Source organism: Melospiza georgiana, chromosome 1 (genome assembly GCF_028018845.1).
Source record: "Melospiza georgiana isolate bMelGeo1 chromosome 1, bMelGeo1.pri, whole genome shotgun sequence".
NCBI classification, from domain to species: domain Eukaryota; kingdom Metazoa; phylum Chordata; class Aves; order Passeriformes; family Passerellidae; genus Melospiza; species Melospiza georgiana.
In genome coordinates this window covers 122,698,208-122,717,913 of record NC_080430.1, presented here as the reverse complement: position 1 = coordinate 122,717,913, position 19,706 = coordinate 122,698,208, and the positions used below count along the sequence as shown (strand labels likewise).

The 19,706-nt window shown below is 40.4% G+C and overlaps 1 protein-coding gene across 2 annotated transcripts in view; it reads right to left on the bottom strand.

Moving 5' to 3' along the window:
• Positions 1–304: 304 nt before the first annotated feature.
• KCNB2 (potassium voltage-gated channel subfamily B member 2) overlaps positions 305–19,706 on the bottom strand; it is a 183,684-nt gene continuing 164,282 nt past the window's right edge. For both annotated transcript variants that reach the window (XM_058024331.1, XM_058024323.1), the window contains one exon: positions 305–4,159. In XM_058024331.1, the coding sequence (XP_057880314.1) occupies positions 1,997–4,159 (2,163 nt within the window). In that variant the 3' untranslated portion in view covers positions 305–1,996. The remainder of the gene's footprint in view (positions 4,160–19,706) is intronic.

Genomic DNA, 19,706 nt, shown 5'->3' with positions numbered 1-19,706 from the left:
CATCAGGATCAATATTTTGGGGCTCTTCAAACTTGACTCTTTTCTATGTGCCAGACTTGATTGAGGTCGGTGGCATTGGCCCAGCCATTTAAGCAAAGGGCCACTTTGTAATAAAAATGGTTATTCCTTTGCCCTAAATGCATTAGGTGCCTGGTTGCTACATATTCAAGTGACATAAAAAGACTCAAGTAAAAATTAATCTACTAACCTAGGATAGTAAAAATTAATCTACTAACCTAGGATAGTAGAAGCCTGCTGTTCCAAACCATGCATTGATTGGTCTGTCTTCCTTACCAAAAAAAACCCCAAAAAACCACCCAAAAAACAAACAAACAAAAAAAACCCACAAAAACCCCCCCAAACAAAACAAAAGGGAACGTTTTCTAGGGCATGTCTGTGTAACTGCTTACATTTGCTTATGATAAGAATTCATGAACTGAATAAACTTTCTATCATTTAGGGAATTAAAGCACTCTAGAAGCTTTAAAAAATATTTTGTAGCATAAGAAGCTATGGATTCTGGTTAAAATAAAAATAGCTTTTTCAAGACAGTGGTTAGATGGGTACTTTGTAATGAAGGCTTTGGTTCAGCATCTTTCTTTTACAAAGCTGGAGAAATCAGAGAAATGAAAGATGCTTAGGTAGTTGTCAGTGGAATGACATATTCCTTTATTTAAGTAGAATGGAAATCCTGTACTCCATTTCAGAACAGCTATGGAAGGATGGGTTGAGGCAAAGTTGGTGAGTCAAGTGATATCTTCTGTCACTCCAAATGATTGAACTGAAAAACACAAACAAGCTTTGGGGTATGGAAGACCTGAGGCAAATCACATGTAGTGAAGACTTTTCTTCTCCAGCCATATGATTTATGATAACAAAAGGTATCACTTTCCCCTACAAACTATGTCTCATGTCCTTACAGCTTAACAGCTTCAACAACATTGCCATTACTGAAGTATGTGCACTGCATGTAGAACAAAAGGTAAAAGACTGAAGATCAAGTAGAAGCAAATAGTGTTAAATCAAAGGAAAACTAAGAGTGTGGGAAATATTTTTTAATACCAAGTTATATTCTATGAGGCTGAAAACTTTTGGATATATCTGAATAGCCATTTGGCACTGTTTATTGCCACAGAAATAACTATGATTTTTAAATTTTAAAATGGAACTTTTTTTTTCTCAGTTATGAAATGTTGGCAATTTTCTATAAAAATATCGAATGCTTCAAGTTCTGGTCATTAAATCTTTGCTTTCCCTCACAGGATCATTAATTAAACTGACAAATGCAATAACTGAAGTTCTGCAAGTAAAAAAAAAAACCCATCATGATTTATAACACAGATAAACTAAAATACTGTAGTTCTTAATTAACAGATATACTCATGAGCTTTTTAACAGAAAGCAAGATACGTGAGATGCTTTAAGTAGAAGTTGCAATTTTGCAACATAAGTCTGTACAAAACCTCCAGGCAGCACGCTGTGAAGGAAGTACCTGTGTCCCAGGAAATGCTTTTTCCATAAATCCTTGTTAACAGTAGCTTTCCCCCAACCCCAAACTATTTACAAGTATATGCATTTTGCAAGCTCAAAGCACCTTGTTTCACATCCTTATGAATGCATGCATTGACATTTCATCCTTTCATGTGCAAATTCTAAAATTCATTGTAACTGAGGGAAAAAAGAAAGTTTAAGAGTTCAAAACCTGTCTACAATCATAAGTGAAAGGATCAAAAATGTCAGATGTTGCAGACCACTGGCTCCTAATAAAGCTCTCTTTATTTATTCACCATTCTTGAGTAATTTTTTCCCCTGTTTTTTCAGTTTGTTACAAAAGCAGTCTTTTTCTTTTAAATTAAACAATATTTAAACTAAACAACTCTTCATGCCATGCAAAAATAACATTTTATGCACTTTTGTTGAGGCTTTCCATGTTTTAGTTCATAGGCATTACTAACTGTGTTTTAAGAAAAGATATTGTTATTGCTTCTGTAACTAGTCACATGCTAGTTTCACGTGTAGGACAATAACCAGTTTCTCCTGGACTTGAATGAATTTCTGGAGCAAATAAATGGTTTTCCATTTTGTGACCTTCTTGATTATTGTCTGGCTTTACTTCACCCACAGCATGGTAAATGTCTTGAGTGCAGTTGTGGCTCATGCTTTTGGGTGAAGAGCTGACCTGTGGCTCCCCTGGTAAATTGTTGCCATCACTGTGTTTATCCCCACAGCAATTTGTCTTGATATCCTGTTTTTTCTCGTGTTTCATACCGTGTAACTCCATAAACTCTTCTTCTTCTCCAGTGTCTATTTCAGTGAAGCTCCTCCTCTCTTTTGAAGGGAAAGTGAAAATTTTTTGTTTGGGAAAGAGAGGGGACGATTTTTTAGCGGGTCCCTGACAAAGTGCAGGTGCATCAGCACCAAGTACGGGCCGTTCACCTTGGGGGGAATTTTCTTCTAGGAGAATGGTGCTGATGTGCTGAGGGGTGGCCTGTGTGAAATCTGCTCCTGCTGTCACTGGCAGTGGCCTTGCGGTGCTTGGCGGAGTTTGTGGAGCGCCACCTCTATTGTCTTTAAAATTAACTTTAAGGGATCTAGATTTTAATGGGTTGCTACCTTTCAGGGAGCTTTTGGGGCTTTCCATGGCAGTGTCAAAATGAAAATGACCATGTGAAACAGTTTGGGACCCACTGCCATCACTGATACCAGCTCTGTTGATTGGATTATAGTCAAAGGTGACATCAGTTGGAGAAAATCCTCTGTCTTTTGCAAATGGCATAAACTGAGAACTTCTTGCTCTTTGGTTTTCTTCAAGGTTAACAGCATCAGCTGGAAATCTCATTTGCAAGTGAGAGCCAGGAAACAGAGAGAGTGGAGACCTCTCTGTTTCTGTGAAGTCAGTTGCACAGCTGGCAAAACTGTCGATACTGGATGTGCTTCTCATGTCCATTACGATGTCCGCAGGCCCCGTTGGCAACGGATCTCTCTGACCTATAACTTCCTCCATTTCTATTTCTTCTTCATAACTGGGTGGCTTTGCTGACTGGTCTTGGTAACCAGCATTAAGATTAGGCTGAGACTGGGTTTTGGTAATTTCATTATACAGCATCTCCAATTTTTGGGCACTGAGGTGCTGTGGGCTGGAGGATGCTGCAGCATTATTTAATTGCTCATGGGAGTCTTGTTGACTAACTTCTTGGTACTTGTTCTCATAAGATTTGTTTGAGCTTGTTTCAGACATTGTCCTTCTGGCCCATTTCCACCGGCTTGGGGACAGGTGGCTATTATCAGATGTCTCCTTTGGGCTGAGTGGTTCTCCAAGCTTTCCTGAATCTACTGCTACATCTATCATTTCCATACTGCGAGCAAAGGCATCTTTCAGATTCATGGAGACAATACTGCCGTTTCTTTTAGCTCGCTCAAGTGCTTCTCTCCTCTTAATTGCCTTCTCCTGTCTTTTCTGCTCCTTATAAAACTCTGAGAAATTGTTCACAATAATTGGTATAGGCAGGGCTATGACCAGCACTCCAGCAATACAGCACAGTCCTCCAACTATTTTACCTAATAAGGTCTTAGGATAAATGTCACCATATCCTACCGTAGTCATAGTGATTGTTGCCCACCAGAATGACGCAGGAATACTTGTAAATTTTGTAGCATCCTCATCCTTTTCAGCAAAGAATACAAGACTTGAAAATATCATTATTCCCATGGCTAAAAATAATATCAACAAGCCCAATTCATTGTAACTCCGCCTGAGTGTAAAGCCTAAAGACTGAAGGCCCGTTGAATGTCTGGCGAGCTTAAGAATCCTTAGGATCCTCATAATTCGAAATATCTGAACCACACGTCTGACGTTTTGGAACTGCAGGACACTTTTGTTGGACTCCGTGAGGAAAATGGTGACATAGTACGGCAAGATAGCGAGTAAGTCAATGACATTTAATGGGCCTTTGAAGAACTTCCACTTATTTGGTGAGGACAGAAAACGCAAAAGATACTCCATGGTAAACCAAGCAATACACACAGCTTCAACGTGTGCTAGCTGAGGGTTGTCATTTGGCTGCCCAAATTCATCCATTTCTTGAAGTTCTGGCAGCGTGTTAAGAGACAAAGCAATAGTGGACAGGACGATGAACAGAATGGACACAATGGCCAAAATCTGTAAAACAAAATAAAAATGTTTTGGTTAGACTGATACAAGTGTGCTTGTCAGGGTTTGATTAAATCCTTTCAAATACACGTGTCAAATAAACACAGAGTGGTGGAAGCTGTTTTCGCTGATGTATTCATTATTTTGTTTTATTGTTTTGAATTTTGCACAGAGAAAATATTAGACTCATCTTAGACATGGTCAAAACCTGATTGTGTTACTGCCTGCAGTAAGCCAATTCATTTCAGAAAGCAGGCCATGACTGGTCTTACCATTTTTAAATAACAATAGGAGGTGATGTTTATTAGTGCAAGTCACCAAGTGAAAGATATATCGTCCCTGCTAATATGCAGAACATTTTTAATTTTATGCATTAATTGTAATTATGTAAAACTTTACATAATTGAGAGAATCGATTGGGGAATACCATGTGTAAGATGGTAATTCAGTACTACATAATGCACACTTCTCTAGACAGGCATACATTTACCAGCTGAAAAGTCAAGAATAAAAAATTAAGAATAAACAGGAAGCACTATTCAGGAGACTAGTCCTGCTGAATTCTCATGTCTGGACAAATTTCAGATGATACAAGAATGGAAGGTAATGGTCCTGAATTAGGTTGAGAGTAAGATTTTAAAAACTAAGTAGTATGAAGGTGAACTGAGTTTCTCATAATTATTAAAATGTGTAAGGAGACAAAGGCTTCCAAGAAATAAAGTTTTACTTTCTGTCTAAGGAGATAGGTTTTTATATATTTCATCACTCACTTTCACAGAGCCTTAGAATGGCACCACCATGCCGACTAAACTGAGCACCACCATGCCAACTAAACCACAGCTCTAAGTGCCACACCACTTTCTTGAATGCTTCAAGACCTATTGACTCCTTAGGCAGCCATTCAAATGCCTGATAAGCCTTTGAGTGAAGAAATTCTTCCTGATATTCAACCTGAACTCCCCTGGCACAGCTTGAGGCCATATCCTTTCATCCTGCCACTGGTTGCCTGGGAGAACAGGCTCTCCTCCACATGGATACAGCCTCCTTTCAGGCAGTTGTAGAGTGTAATAAATTCTCTCCTGAGCCTCCTTTTATCCAGGCTGAACAACTCCAGCTCCCTCACCTGCTCATCATAACACTTGCGAGCTGCTCTGTGCTCCAGACCCTGCCAGCTGGATGCAGAACCTTTCACCACTTCTCCCTGGACCCAGCATCCAGCCAGTCCTGAATCCAGTGAAGAGTGCCCCTGTCCAAGCTGTGGGCTGCCCCTTTTGGACAATGCTGTGGGAGACAGTATCAAAGGCTTTACTGGAGGTAGACAGCATCCACAGCCTTTCCCTCAGCCACTAGGCAGGACTCCTGGTCATAGAAAAAGATCAGGCTGGTCAGACAGGACCTGCCCTTCCTAAATTCACTGTGGCTGAGCCTGATCCTCTGGTTGTCCTGTTCATGGTGGGTGATTGCACTTAAGATAATCTGTCCCATAACCTTCCCCAGCATTGAGGTCAGCTGAGAGGCCTGTAGTTCCCTGGACCATTCCTCTGAACCTTCTTGTAGATGTGTGCCACATTGGCCAACCTCCAATCGTCTGTTCTTGAGCTCTACACAGTTGAAACACTCCCTAAAGTGCAGACCCCCCCAACCTCTCCTTCCTCATCTGTTCCATCTGAAGGGCTTATAACCATCCATTGCCACTCTCCATTCTTGTGAGCGCTCCCCTGGTGCCAACTACACCACAGCTCTCCTGCTCTCGATGGCTCCAAGCTCCTCCTGTTTGCTCCCCAAACTGTGTTCATCCATGCATGTGCACTTCAAGTGCACAAACAATGTTTGGGGCTGCTCATTTCACCCCCAGCACCAGCATGCTCCCCCCAGGCGCATCTCTAGTCAGCCTGGTCCTATCCTCTTCCCCCTTCAAACCTAGTTTAAAGCCCTCTCAATCAGTATTGCTACAATACTATTCCCCCTTTTTCCCCCCACCTGTCTCCTGCAGGCCTGGTTCTGTAAAAATTGCCCTATGATGGAAAAAAGACATTTTGATGAAGTTCAGACATCTCTGTACCTCACAGCCTTTCACTTTCCTGGAATAGCTGGTCATTGTCTTTTTCAGAACCAATATTATCAGAAAAACATTAATATCAAAGAACCTCATGGCTTTACCAGAAAGTTTATTTATTTACACTCTAAGGAACATGAGCAACTTTGAGACAATGAGCAAAGTGTTAAAATGATATAAAAATTATTAAAACACTTGGAAAAAAGATATTATTTTGGTTGGAAGTCCTAATTAAATCCAGGGTTTTATTAAAAATACTAAAATAAATCATTTTCTGTTTAAAATATCAGTTTAAGCTCATTCACAAAAGCATTTACTTTCATTTTTCAGAAATGGAACTAGTAAATCCATTTGGTGATGTTCCAAGGATGCATTAGGTCTGACAAAATTGCTGGAACACCCAAGAAGAATGAAATGAAGCTAAGAAGAATGCAAGTGTGAAAAGTGTATGCAGACAGACTGGTCACAGTGGTGATAGAGGCTCTAGAGATAGAAAGGCCACCTCACTGTAGCTTTGAGAAAAACAGCAATAAACTTGTTTAATCTATGGGTTACCAAGTGGATATTCAGTTCTTTAAGCACAAACAGAAATTGCTCATGGTGTGTGGTGTGTATTTGGCATTATGTTGTACTTAGGTACTATCTTTGGCCTTCTTCAGCTACTAATACAGAACAGGTATGCAGGTATCACCTTTCATATTCTAAAGTATTCAAACATATTTATTTGAATTTTTCTCTACCAGTGCTGCTTCTGTCCTTTCTTTTTTATTATTGTTTTTCCTTTTCCCTAACTATTTTTATTGGAGAAATAAGATCCCTTCATTTCTTCTGCCAAATGAGTTATGGACCATCTGTCTTCATCCTTTGTACAGCCAATTCAGAACACATCCTTAGGTTAACCCATCCTATTTAGAAAGGCTATACATTCCTTTAAACCTTCTGCTACCAACATCAGCAAAAGAAGCCGATCTTAGTAAAGAATGAGAGCAATAACAGTGCATATGTAGGCAGGGCTGATTTATGAAATTTGTAGCTAGGACGGAGGCAGACTAAAGACAACACTATAAGAGGGCAATAACTACCTTTCAAACTGTGGAAGTTGCCTGTATCAGATTTCTGTATTGAAGTTGGAAACTTGAATAAGGTGTACTGGGTTATCCACTTCACCTAAATGACTGTGAAACAGCTAATGCAGACTTGACTCCTCTAAAATACTCAATAACATAATTATACTTTTTGAATTTACGGAACAAATGAACAAGGCACAGGTCTGAACAGTTGAGCTTGCAGTTTCTGTCAAGCTGATGGAGCCTCACTGGGGCCAGAATCAGAATGCAAATAACAGGATTAGGAAAAGCTGCATAATACCAGGACCAAATTTCTTGACATGCATTGTTCTTAAAAAAAAAAAAAAATTGTAAGAATGTATCTGCCCAACTGTCACAAAACTGATTTCAATTAGGAACCACTGGCATTTCAGTCTGTCATAAGGGATTTATTTTATGCCTAAATGTCTACCAGCGTACAAAAGATCCCAGAAAAGAGGTGAGTTAGTGAATAGCACCCTCTCTTGCATTGTGACATTGCTAAAACTCCATGCATTTTGGGTGTTTTATTGAAAACAAGCATCCATCTGTTTGTTCCAGCCATTCCTTCATGTACTGCTAACACAAGCCTGAACTCCCCCAGCTCTTTTAATAAAATGTGCAGTACAGCAAGCCTGGGACCTTAAGTGATTTATACATATAATCTATAAGCATGAGTCTGTTCTTAGGGAAAAAATTTACAGCAAAGTAAAGTAGTTTAGCTTCTTCTAATGTAAGAATCTCAAGCTTTTATTTGTTTGGGACTTTGTTGTGTAATTAAAGCAGTGCATCATTCCACACACAGTATGTTTTAATTATTGCAATTGATTAGATTTCACAACTCATTAGGCAAAGAAATGCCAGGGGAAAACTTGGAAGAACAAGAGTAGCTATGAGAAAAAGAAGAAAAGAAGAACTCCCTATTCTGAGTCTACATAAAGAATACTTTGTAGATATTACTATGCTGGTAAATTCTCATAGAACAGATGCAGATTGTATTAAGAGAAGCATAGAATTTATAAGAAAGACCTGTAGCAAACTGCTAGGCTGCTTATGCTGATACAGAAAAGTAAAGAAACCACCACTGACTGAATTTTTCTCAGCAGAACTTCCTATTTATCATGTAATATTTTTTAAACTATGTTCTGGACTGAAATGCCTGGAAAATTTTCACACTCCAAGTCATTAATCTATGACCACAGTTCTTGACATAATATTTTTAACCTGAATTTCAGAATATACTCTGTTAAATGACATATTCTGGTAGGTTATGTCATTTAGCTATGGTACTACAAATGCATATAAAAATCCAGATCCTCTTAATCTTTAAAAACATTTCCTTTTCAATGACAATTTTTTCTAAAAGAATGACTGGATTTAGAGTTTTTTTCCTATGGGCTGGATATGAGGCATTTGAATCTGTTGATGCAATGAATAGAAAAACATTCCATGAGTTAATGATGCAGTCTTAACAGCCTCTGCCAGATGCTGTTATTTTATTTTTTGGGTGCAAGGACTGGTAGCAATCTCCTGAAAATTTAGCTGTTTCCCAGTATTAAATTGCCACTAAAAAATGGCTTTTTTTCCCTCATTGCTTATTACTGCCAGCAGTGTGAGGAATTCTCCATAAAATGAGCATACAACTGAGGCAGAAAATAAAGGTGAAATAGAATAGCCTTCAAATTTTGCCTTGCTACACTGCAACAACTGATATGATACGTGAAATTATATGCTATGTGAAAAGGCTTCTGCTATAACTGACAAGCCAGTGTAATTTTTGTGTGCAGCAGAGAAAAAGTATGCATCAGGTGCACATTAAAATATAGCTGCTGAGGGGAATTTCTGAGCCCTACTGATCAGCCAGTACAGTATGTTTGATAAATATAGGTTTCAGTCTGCAATCCACTAAGACTGTATTAGCAATAGTGTTTCCTTAGTCTTTTTTTTTTTTCCCAGGGTAGGATCTAGGGTAGGATCTAGACCATTTAATAATAGACAGCAGTATAGTCTCATACTTTTGAGATTTCTAACCTCCACAGACAATGAAAATTATCAGGCTGTCACATATTCTTCCCTTTCTGTGTTGAAATTTATGATATTGTCTCCACATAAGATATACCCTGGCAGTATCTTTAACTCTGCCCTTAGAAAATCTCAGAAAAAATTGCTGTTGTTCAGCTTTTGAAAGGCTTCTGGAGAACTGTATCAACTTTCTTGGGTATTTAGCTATATATTCTCAGAAGAATCTGCTCTTGGGAAAGAGGTGTCTAAATTTGGGCAGATAGATATCAGGAGTTGTTCTAGGTTCTTCAGGTCAACCCGAGAGCTGCCAAGTGCTATAGCCTGCAGGTCATGCTGGATCTTGCATAAAGTTTGTGGCATTCACATTTTCTTTGAACAGAGAGAGACATAATTCTCTCTCCCAGGATTTTGCCTGGGGAAAGCAGTGAGAAAGCTCAGAGAGAGAAGAGAAAACAATTCTTATCTCTATTTGGTGCACCTGTTGTTTGGCACATATAGAATGTGTTATGGAGATTGTTTACCAAAAGGGCTTTGTTAATTGGCCACTGGTGATGGTTGTTTGGATTGATTGACCAATTAGGTCAAAGCAGGGTCCTGACTGTCTGGTAAGTGTCCCGGGTTTTTCTTGAGTAGTATAGCAGAGTATAGTATTAGTAGAGTATGTAATATAACATAGTATAGCTGAATAAAGCAATTGTTCAGCCTTCTGAACCACGGAGTCATTCCCTGGCTGGGGGTTGCCTTGCATCAATAGAAGTGTCCTTAGCTTGTAGCACAGAGCTCCCAGCTCTAGCCAGACAAACCACAGACTCACAGCCACACTGGCAGGAGCAGAAGGTTACATAATGGATGCTTTCATTTTTCTGAGGGAGTAAGCCCATGACAGTGGAAGACATTTTGGGAGGTTTGATGAGAAGTTTATAGAAATTAGTTTACTTCAGCAGCATTCTTTACTGTCAGGTGTCTTCAGATTGTGATATTGAGTTTGCAACTGAATGGACATAAAGTCTTGCTGAGTAAGAGTGCTGTCTTGTACACCTGTCTAAATCTGTGTGCATTCTGTTCTTGACTTCTGGGACTTTCCAAATGAGAGGCACATTGGAGAAGAAAAGACAACGCTACAAATTGAGTCACCTTGCAACTAAGTATTACCACATGAGGAATTTTAAGCTTAGTCAGGACATCAGTCTGTAGACATTTAGGAGAAGAGGCCATTAAAATATTCTTCTGTGATGCAAAGGATGAGAAGAAGGTCATGGTACAACATCTCACTCCCTGGTCACTCCATGTTCTCCCTCCATTGTGTTCCTTGGACTTCCCAGTTACAAGCATCACCTCTTGCTTCTGACCCATAGCTCTATCTCATGCTGCTTTGCAGAGGGGACTGTGCTCAGCTCACACCTGTAATTCTGCATTCCCACGTATCAGCGTGCCATAGATCACATCATGAACAATCTGACAGACTTAAAATTATTCTGAATCTAAGGTTTCAACAGACCACTTCTGTATTTTCCAAATTTGAAAAAGTTCAACAAAAGGCAAGAGATTTTACTACAGTCCTTTACTGGCTAATGCTCTTTTTTAACATATGTCCTTGGCCATGGGACATAAAAAATGAGACAAATAGAAATGAATCCTACTTGGATTTACTCCAAACTAGAACACAATGGAGCTATGGCAAACCTTAAGCATGCCAAATGTAAGCAATCTCAGTAGTCCTGCAACACTGAGAATTATCTAAGAAGTATACGTTTGCAAATGTTCCTTGTTTTAAGTGGTGGAAAAATTATTTTCCAGTTACTAAAAATTTAATTTTTGGAACATAAGAGAGGGGAATAATTTAACAGAACAGCATAAATTTAGTGCAGCTTATAGCTCTATCACTGTTGCCCTTTCAGGAGCACATCTGATTATAACTCTGACAGCCTGTGTGATCACTGAACAGCTTCTCTCTGCTGCTTTCCATCTCCTTCCTTGATGACATTATTTAGAATTCCGACTTTTCGTTTTCCCCTTTTCCTAGAGTAGTATTAATATTAATGCTTTTAAGGACTTGATTTGACTGTACTTCATTGCTCTTTCAAGGATATTCATTAAGCCTCACACTAACTACATATATGAAGGTTAAGCTCTCAGTGTTATGTTTATTTAGTGTCTAAGGGATGCGGTCTTTTCTTTTGGTCTCTTTGCACTGTGATGACTCTCACTTAAGAAGCTTGGTTTAGAAATACTCATTTAGGAGGTTTTCACTAAAGATTTCATAAGTAGCTCCATAAACACTCAACATACTTTTAGATATGAGAATTATTTTCTAGTACATCAGTAGGTGAAAAAGCTCTGTCTCCAGTTTAGCTTGACAGACAAGCTTCTATGAAGACAGTGAACTCAAGTGCTGCTAGATGTTTATGCATGGTTCTATGAAGTTCAGTGGTGACTTTACCTAAGGAATGGCATATGTGCAGTCCTATCAAGCTCACCCAGACTGGGAGCCAACATGTGGGACCACCCTTGTTTCTGTAATGTGGCATCCTTCAAGTCTCTGTCTGAGGAGGTTTAAGGCAGGTAGGAGTTTGCTGCCTGCCAGTTCCAGTGTGCATGGCAGACCAGTGATGATAACATCAGCAGGATCATAATCATGGTAATTCAAATGGAAGGCATGATAAGAGGTAGTTAAAGCTCAGATTTTGCCACAAGTTAATTCAAACTTCTCCAAGCACAGCTGTAGTCAAGCAAGGTATTTTAAAACTGGCTAAGGTAGGTCTGACTGGAGAAACTGCTTCTGCCTTGGCCAAACCTTCATTTCAGAAGTTCAGTCATAAAGCCATTCTCTGTAGCTGATATACTTCCTGCTTGAGAGCACTGTACAAATTCCATTTTTTTCACAAAGTCTTTCCACCACTTTGTGCTGATCTTCCCATTCCATAGATGAATATTTGCCTTAGAAGACCTAGCATCTCAGAGGGAATAAACCTGTGTAGGAAAGGATGTTTTGTTCTTTGAGATTAGCAAGCATCCTTCTGGTTTAAAGTAACAGTAATAAAATGCATCTGTCCTGCAATCTGTTGCAGGTAGATTACTGTTTATTGTATTTATGCTATTAGGATAACAGTAATGGAATACACCCCTCGTGCATTCTGGGGTGAGCTAACTGCATTTACTTAATGACTTGATTATTGCTTTATAGAAGGGTGGCCTTGGGGTTTCTACCACCAAGATTTTCAGCATAAGAATTTAGTTTGGGTTTGAGAATTTGATTATGGCTGAGTATCGAGGTGGTTTTGTGTAAGGCAACTCCGTGAATAATGTGGCAAATGGGAACCCTGGGAATGGACTGAGTCTCTGTGAATCTGAACACAGGAACCACTCAAGTCTCTTAGAACACTAGGGGAACATTAGGTACGCAGTAGAAAACTAAGTACAACACTGCAAACATTTGCAGGATGTATTTACTAAATATTGTAACCAAAAAGTGATGTTGGAGACCAGAGAAATTGCAATATGCACAAGCAATAGGAAATGGATTGCAAATGGGACTATCAGCTTGAACTTAAGCACAGAGAGAGAAGAGAAAACAAACACAGCCCTGATGAAACCTGCTATGATTCCTTATAGGGAAAAGCTGAGGTTAATTCTGAGGGCATCTGTTGGACTGGCAAAGATGGGGAACCTTAAGTAGTCACAGATGAAGACAGTCTTCATAGTTTGGAAAGAGACAAATGTATTTCGTTTAGCATCAGTGGAGACAACCTTGAATACTGAATCAGCACAGAGCTAATAAGAATTATTTTTTTGAATATATTAAGATCCATATCAAGTCAGCTCTAATATTTTTTGCTGTTGTTCAACAGCATAAAGCTATTTCAGCAGGAGACATGAAATCAATTATTTCATGATAAATAGCAAACTGTCCCCTAGGAATTAATGTGGAAGAAATGGCAGATCCAGAGTAAATGTAGGTGAATTACTTTTTTTTTCACTATGCAATTGGATAAGCCCATGAATTTGACTGTCATATATTGACAGAAATAGAGCTAGGACCTGCTTGAAATTATAGTGTGGCTAGTTTAATCAATTAAATAATTTAATGTAAGGTAGTTTACAGCGAAAATAAAAAGTTTATCTAGCTAATGCTTTCTTTGCTCTATAATAATGTGAGAGATTTAACTGCCTTATGGATGATCACAAAAAATTAACTTAAAGAGTCTTCTTAGAGGCTTTATTTATATATAGATTTTTGGCCTCCTAAGTATTATTTCTAAATGGAATAATTTGCTTATGTGTGAAAGAAAAGTCGCCTACATTTGTCAAAAATGAATGAGATGTCTTTATTAAAGCTCCTGCCTGCCCTTGTTCAGAAGTTTTCCAAGCCTTTGACATATTTCTTCATTGAGGTTGTGTTTTGCAGTAGCTGTCTAATTTTTGGGTAGCGAAAGCTGAGTATTATTACTTAGATGAATGTACTAGACTCTCCAAAATTTGCATTGAAGTCATGACAAGAAGCTTGCAGCTTCCAATCCTTCTGCATAGCAAACCATATGCAAGATCTGTTCTGCGCTACTTCACTCACAAAAACATTGGCTTCATTACAGGAATTTCATTAAAAAAAAAAAAATACCCAAACAAACAAAAACCGACAAAACCCCACAGCAACACAGCGCAGCCTCCATACCCAGGCAGGGAGGTGGTCCCTAGCAGCAGCTGGGCCGAGGGAGGCCGAGGGAGCGCGGCTGGAGCGGGACAGGGAGAGGGGCTGGAGCGGGGCTGGAGCGGGGCTGGAGCGGGGCTGGAGCGGGGCTGGAGCGCGGCTGGAGCGGGGCTGGAGCGGGGCTGGAGCGGGACAGGGACCGCGGCTGGAGCGGGACAGGGAGCGTGGCTGGAGCGCGTCTGGAGCGGGGCTGGAGCAGGGCTGGAGCGGGGCTGGAGCAGGGCTGGAGCGCGTCTGGAGCGCGGCTGGAGCGCGGCTGGAGCGGGGCTGGAGCGGGGCTGGAGCAGGGCTGGAGCGGGGCTGGAGCGCGGCTGGAGCGCGGCTGGAGCGGGGCTGGAGCGCGGCTGGAGCGGGGCTGGAGCGGGGCTGGAGCGGGGCTGGAGCGCGGCTGGAGCGGGGCTGGAGCGGGGCTGGAGCGGGGCTGGAGCGGGGCTGCAGCGGGGCTGGAGCGGGGCTGGAGCGGGGCTGGAGCGGGGCCGGAGCGGGGCCGGAGCGGGGCTGGAGCGGGGCTGGAGCGGGGCTGGAGCGGGGCTGGAGCGCGTCTGGAGCGGGGCTGGAGCGCGGCTGGAGCGGGGCTGGAGCGCGGCTGGAGCGGGGCTGGAGCAGGGCTGGAGCGCGTCTGGAGCGCGGCTGGAGCGCGGCTGGAGCGGGACAGGGACCGCGGCTGGAGCGGGGCTGGGAGCGTGGCTGGAGCGCGTCTGGAGCGGGGCTGGAGCGGGGCTGGAGCGGGGCTGCAGCGGGGCTGGAGCGGGGCTGGAGCGGGGCTGCAGCGCGGCTGGAGCGGGGCCGGAGCAGGGCTGGAGCGGGGCTGGAGCGGGGCTGGAGCGGGGCTGGAGCCGGGCTGGAGCAGGGCTGGAGCGGGGCTGGAGCGGGACAGGGAGCGCGGCTGGAGCGGGGCTGGAGCGCGGCTGGAGCGGGCTGCGGCACCGGGAGCTGTCCCCGGCCCGGTGCTGAACGCGGGGCCGCAGCAAATGCGCCGCACCCCATTCACCCTAAAACCCCTTTTTCTGTCATTTACCTGAAGGTATGCAAATGATGCAGTCTAAAAAGATAAGTATGGAAAAATAAAGACAGCTCTGGCATGATATTTGTTTCTTGGAAAAAAAAACCACCGTTGAAGGAGGCAGGAATCTCACCAGAGGTGAGATATTTCTTTTTACCTCTTGCCATTTAGAAAGTTATTACTAGCACCCAGCAAATCACGCTGGAGATAAACAAGCAGGAGTAATGAAAAATCAAACCCCGATTGTTTAACTGTAAGGAGTTTTTGCATAGTCTGTTGAATGGATTTAATGGGGGAAATCAGCACACCTGATATACAGATTTATCCTGACGCTGCCTATTTTGATATTAACATTCAACTTAAAGCAGAAAGCCAGATGTAACTGATTTTTAAAACGTGGAAACTGGAAACCAAATTACTTGGTTCTCACTTTTTCCATTTGTCATTTAGTTTTAATGGAATCTGCTTTCACTTGGGACCTCAGGTTATTAACCAGGACTGTACACTTGAGTCTAATTTGCTGAAAAACATATTAAGATTTTTTTGTTTGAACGATTCTCATTGTATCATCTTTATACCATTGAATAAGACTGTTTTTCAGTCATATAACACAATGAGTAGGTATGGTCTTCCTGAAGGCTGATATTATCTATCAGACTTATTTGAAATTATTACAGGCCCAAAATTCTTTATTCACACTTTAAAAATAATTTCTATATCTTGGCTTCATGTCAATTTCTATACACATTTGAGAACAAAGGTTCTATATAAAATATCTATATTAATCTATGGTTTTATGTAAAGGTTAGGCCAGTATTTCCCAAACTTGCAGAATAAGAGAAATTTTTAGGGAAAGGAATCCAGCCTTCTGTCTTTTTTACAATACAGTAGTTGAAGGTCTGCATATCTTAGGTGTCATTTCCTTATGTTAGCTGTCACTCCAGGATTACTTTCGAAACTTCATCTGTAATACTGCAGTTTCAAACCCTTATTAAGGTGTAATATATACTGTAACACATACACAGAGTACCAGTGCTCTTCAATAAATATGTAAATGTCCTCGCATCACATTTAGGAAGGTCAAATTGTAATTGAAGACAGATCTGATTCACAAAATATATTATCCATTATTAAAATACCATTAAAAGGTACTGCTCATGCTGCTGTGAGCTCAGACTAAGAGGACAGTATATGAGAAAATGCCTGTAAATTACAGGAACATTCCAGTTTAGAGCTGTAATTCAGACTCTACTTTTAGCACAAATTCCTCAGGCAGGTGCTGGACAGAGTGTTCAAGGAATGTCTGTTTTCCCCAAACTGTGACTTGGACAGAAGAAGGGCTGACTATTCCCTGCTCTACAGAAGACTGGTTTTGTTCTGTCACAAATAAATGTCTGTTATGTTTATAGTCTATTAGAATTATGGTCAATCATTGTTACAGGGTCTGCCTTTTTCTCATGAAATCAAAGGGAGGTTTGTTGTTGCCTTTAACTAGAATGCACCAGTGGAGTTTGAATATTTTAGTCAGCTGTACTGGGAAGCAAAGGAGAGCAGTCTGACAAGGCTTTGTCTAATGTTCTGCACAGATTTTTGTATTTTTCCTATTTTCTATTTTAACCAGTAGATGTCTCTCTTTTATCATGCAGCTGTTGACAAGGACACGCTGCTCCTGTTGTCACAACACATATTTAGTGAGAGAACCATTTGTTTCCAATGGAATGAATACACGTGAACGCAAAAATGTTGACTTAATGCTCTCAGCATAACCCTAACCAACCTAAGCCCCCAGCAGCTTTGGTGAGAGCTCTGGTTGCCAAACAATATTGAAAATCATCTTTATGCAAATGTCCCACAGGATTTTAAGAGGGCAAAAGGGGAATTGGTGGGATTCTATGGATATTCATTTAAAAATAGGTAATAAATTTAGTACATCTTTTTTTTATCCCATGGGAAGGCTCACAGAAGCAGCTTACAGAACAGTGTGGAGTGTTTGATTTCTACACAATGCCTCAGGAAATTCCACGTTGTGATAGATGAATTATCTCCTCTACTTCACAAATGTGTAAGATGATATTATTTCTGCCTCTACAGGCATCAAGAGTAGCAATGTAGATTATTTGAAACTCTTGTTTCAACCTAACTGAAAGTATCATTGTGATACAATTTGATTCAGACTTCTGTATTTTCCAAATTTGAAAAAAAATCTAGGATATATACAATTTTTCTAAAACCTCTACAGAAGAGATCAGCAATTTAAAAATTATATTCAAATTCTATTATTTTAAATATATGAAAAATGAAGATATATTATTTCAGAACTTATAACATTTTGATTTTTAGCAATTATCTAAGAATGTGATAGGCTTCCATCAGTTGTTTCCTGGCCTTGTTGTTGTTCTCCTAGGGCAGTTGTCAACACATTTAAAAACTTAGGAGCTATTTTTTCTTGTCTCTGTTTTCCTGGATATCTTTATATTTGAGATCCTGGATTAGGTCATCAGAGAGAAAAAATACTAGACTGGATCTACACCGAGCCCTGAACTGCATCAAAACTGTTGTTTGTGGGTTGCTCCATCTTGGTCAGTCGCTCCCTTTTAAAAATCCCTACAGAAACTGTTAGGATCTGTTGTTGGGCCATATACTTATTAAAGTAAAAAAGCATATAATCTTAGAGAAGAAAAAAGTCACCTCTTTTAGGTGGCAGCTGTTCCTACATGAACAAACAGTATGCTGGGGCTTTTTTTTTCCCCACGTCAATGTTGGAAACAGAACTTCTCTAGCAGGAAGGAACATGCTCCTTACAGACAAATGCATATCACAGACCAGCCCTGTGTGTTCACACTTCCAGCCACTGTGGCTGTTTCTCCTGCAGTCAAGAGGAGCCAGAGGTGAGCTATTTTTTAGCCCCCATTTATGCTCCAAAAGCACTGTGATGAGAGGCATGGACGGCCAGTGTGAGTCATCAGTCCCATGTCACTGGTTCCACTGGCTGGTCACTTCTGGAGCCAAGCAGACCACTACGTAGCAGAAATATCAGGCCTTACCCTGAAATGGTTTATTATTAAATGCAGGTTTTACCCAAATGTCTGAGTTGACTGTAGAGAGGGACACGAGTGTTGCCTGCTTTCAAAAGAAGGACCAAACTGTCAAATCTTCCTGGTTGTCAGGCCAATGGCCAGGCCATAGAAACCCCATAGGTTTCCTTGACTGCAGCTACAGCAGACTTTCTACAGCTCAATCAGGCTTAAGACAAGAAATAAACCTGGAAATAAATTTGTCAGGTACGTACAGCTATAATGCAGCTATCTGCAGCAAGCCTATGGACACTAAAATTCATCTTCAAAGAACCCTTGAACGTGGAACAAATACATTATATTCTGGCTATGCTTCAGGAAGTATCTTTCATAGCTGACAATTTCATAATACATATATTTTTTTTCTTTTAACTGTCAGCATCTGGCAATTTATGATAAAGTCTTGGAACAGAGTCTTTGGGGTATTTACACACTGATTACACATATTTCTACTTCTGAAAGCCACATAAAGCCCCCACACCCACCACCAAAACCTCAAAAATGTGCTGGAAGGGCAATGTGATTCTGTATTTTGCATGATCTTTATGATAAGGGATAGAACTGCATGAGTAATTAAAGAAGAAAAAAGTTTGTGTTGTTACTCAGAAGTGCTAATCAAAGCAAAGTAAATATTTTTGAAAAATCCCTTACTGTGAATACATATGACAAAACCATATGGCTTTTAGTAATTACAGTAATGGCAATACTGGAAGAAAACACTATAATTCCAGCATCACCTGGAATAAACTGGAACCACTGTGTATAAGGAATATATGTCATATTACTATATGCTGTTATATATGTTTTCTGTGAGATGTAAACATACAGTTATTACTTTCAAAAGGATTATTAATCTTATTGGTCTTACAGATTATAACTGCTTCTGCTTTATTCTGGGTCTTTATTCCTTTAAGTCCAATTATTTTTCTGCGAGCTGTATAATTAGAAACACATTTTTATGGGGAAGTACCTGATTTACTATATCTAGGAGCTCATTGGCAGTGAAGCATTTCATTGCTATTAATAGAAACACCACAATGACACCATGGCTGAGGTTTGTTTTTTTTCAAAATGATTTATCTTAGCAGTCCTGGCAGTGCATACTCCTGTCATTGTCCCATGCTCCTTTGAAGGATAGGAAGTGGGACAGAGGGGATTTTTTGCCTTCAGTGCAATGCATTTGACATTATAACAGTTAGTGTTAGCCTGAAAGGAAATAAGGAAATAACTGCACTACTGCTTTTACTGTCATATAAGATGGAGAAATGGATGTGACATGGAGATTAGGGAGTCAAAACACAGGAATATCTGAAGTGGTTTGCAGAATTTGGGATCTTGACTTCTGAACTGAATTTTCAGCATCTAAGAAAACAGTCTTCTTCTTTGAGGTCCTGTCTATATTACAGAATGTTATCCTTTTGAAATATTTCCATTAAGACAGAAAATGAGAACCTAGTTTGACATAAAATAGGATTTAGAAATATGGGACTATATTACAACAACTGAAGGAAATACAACATCCTCCATCAGCCCTAACATCATCATTTATGGATACATTTCTGCTCAAACAATTAGCTCCCTGCTTCATTTCCATATCCTGGTTCACTTCTA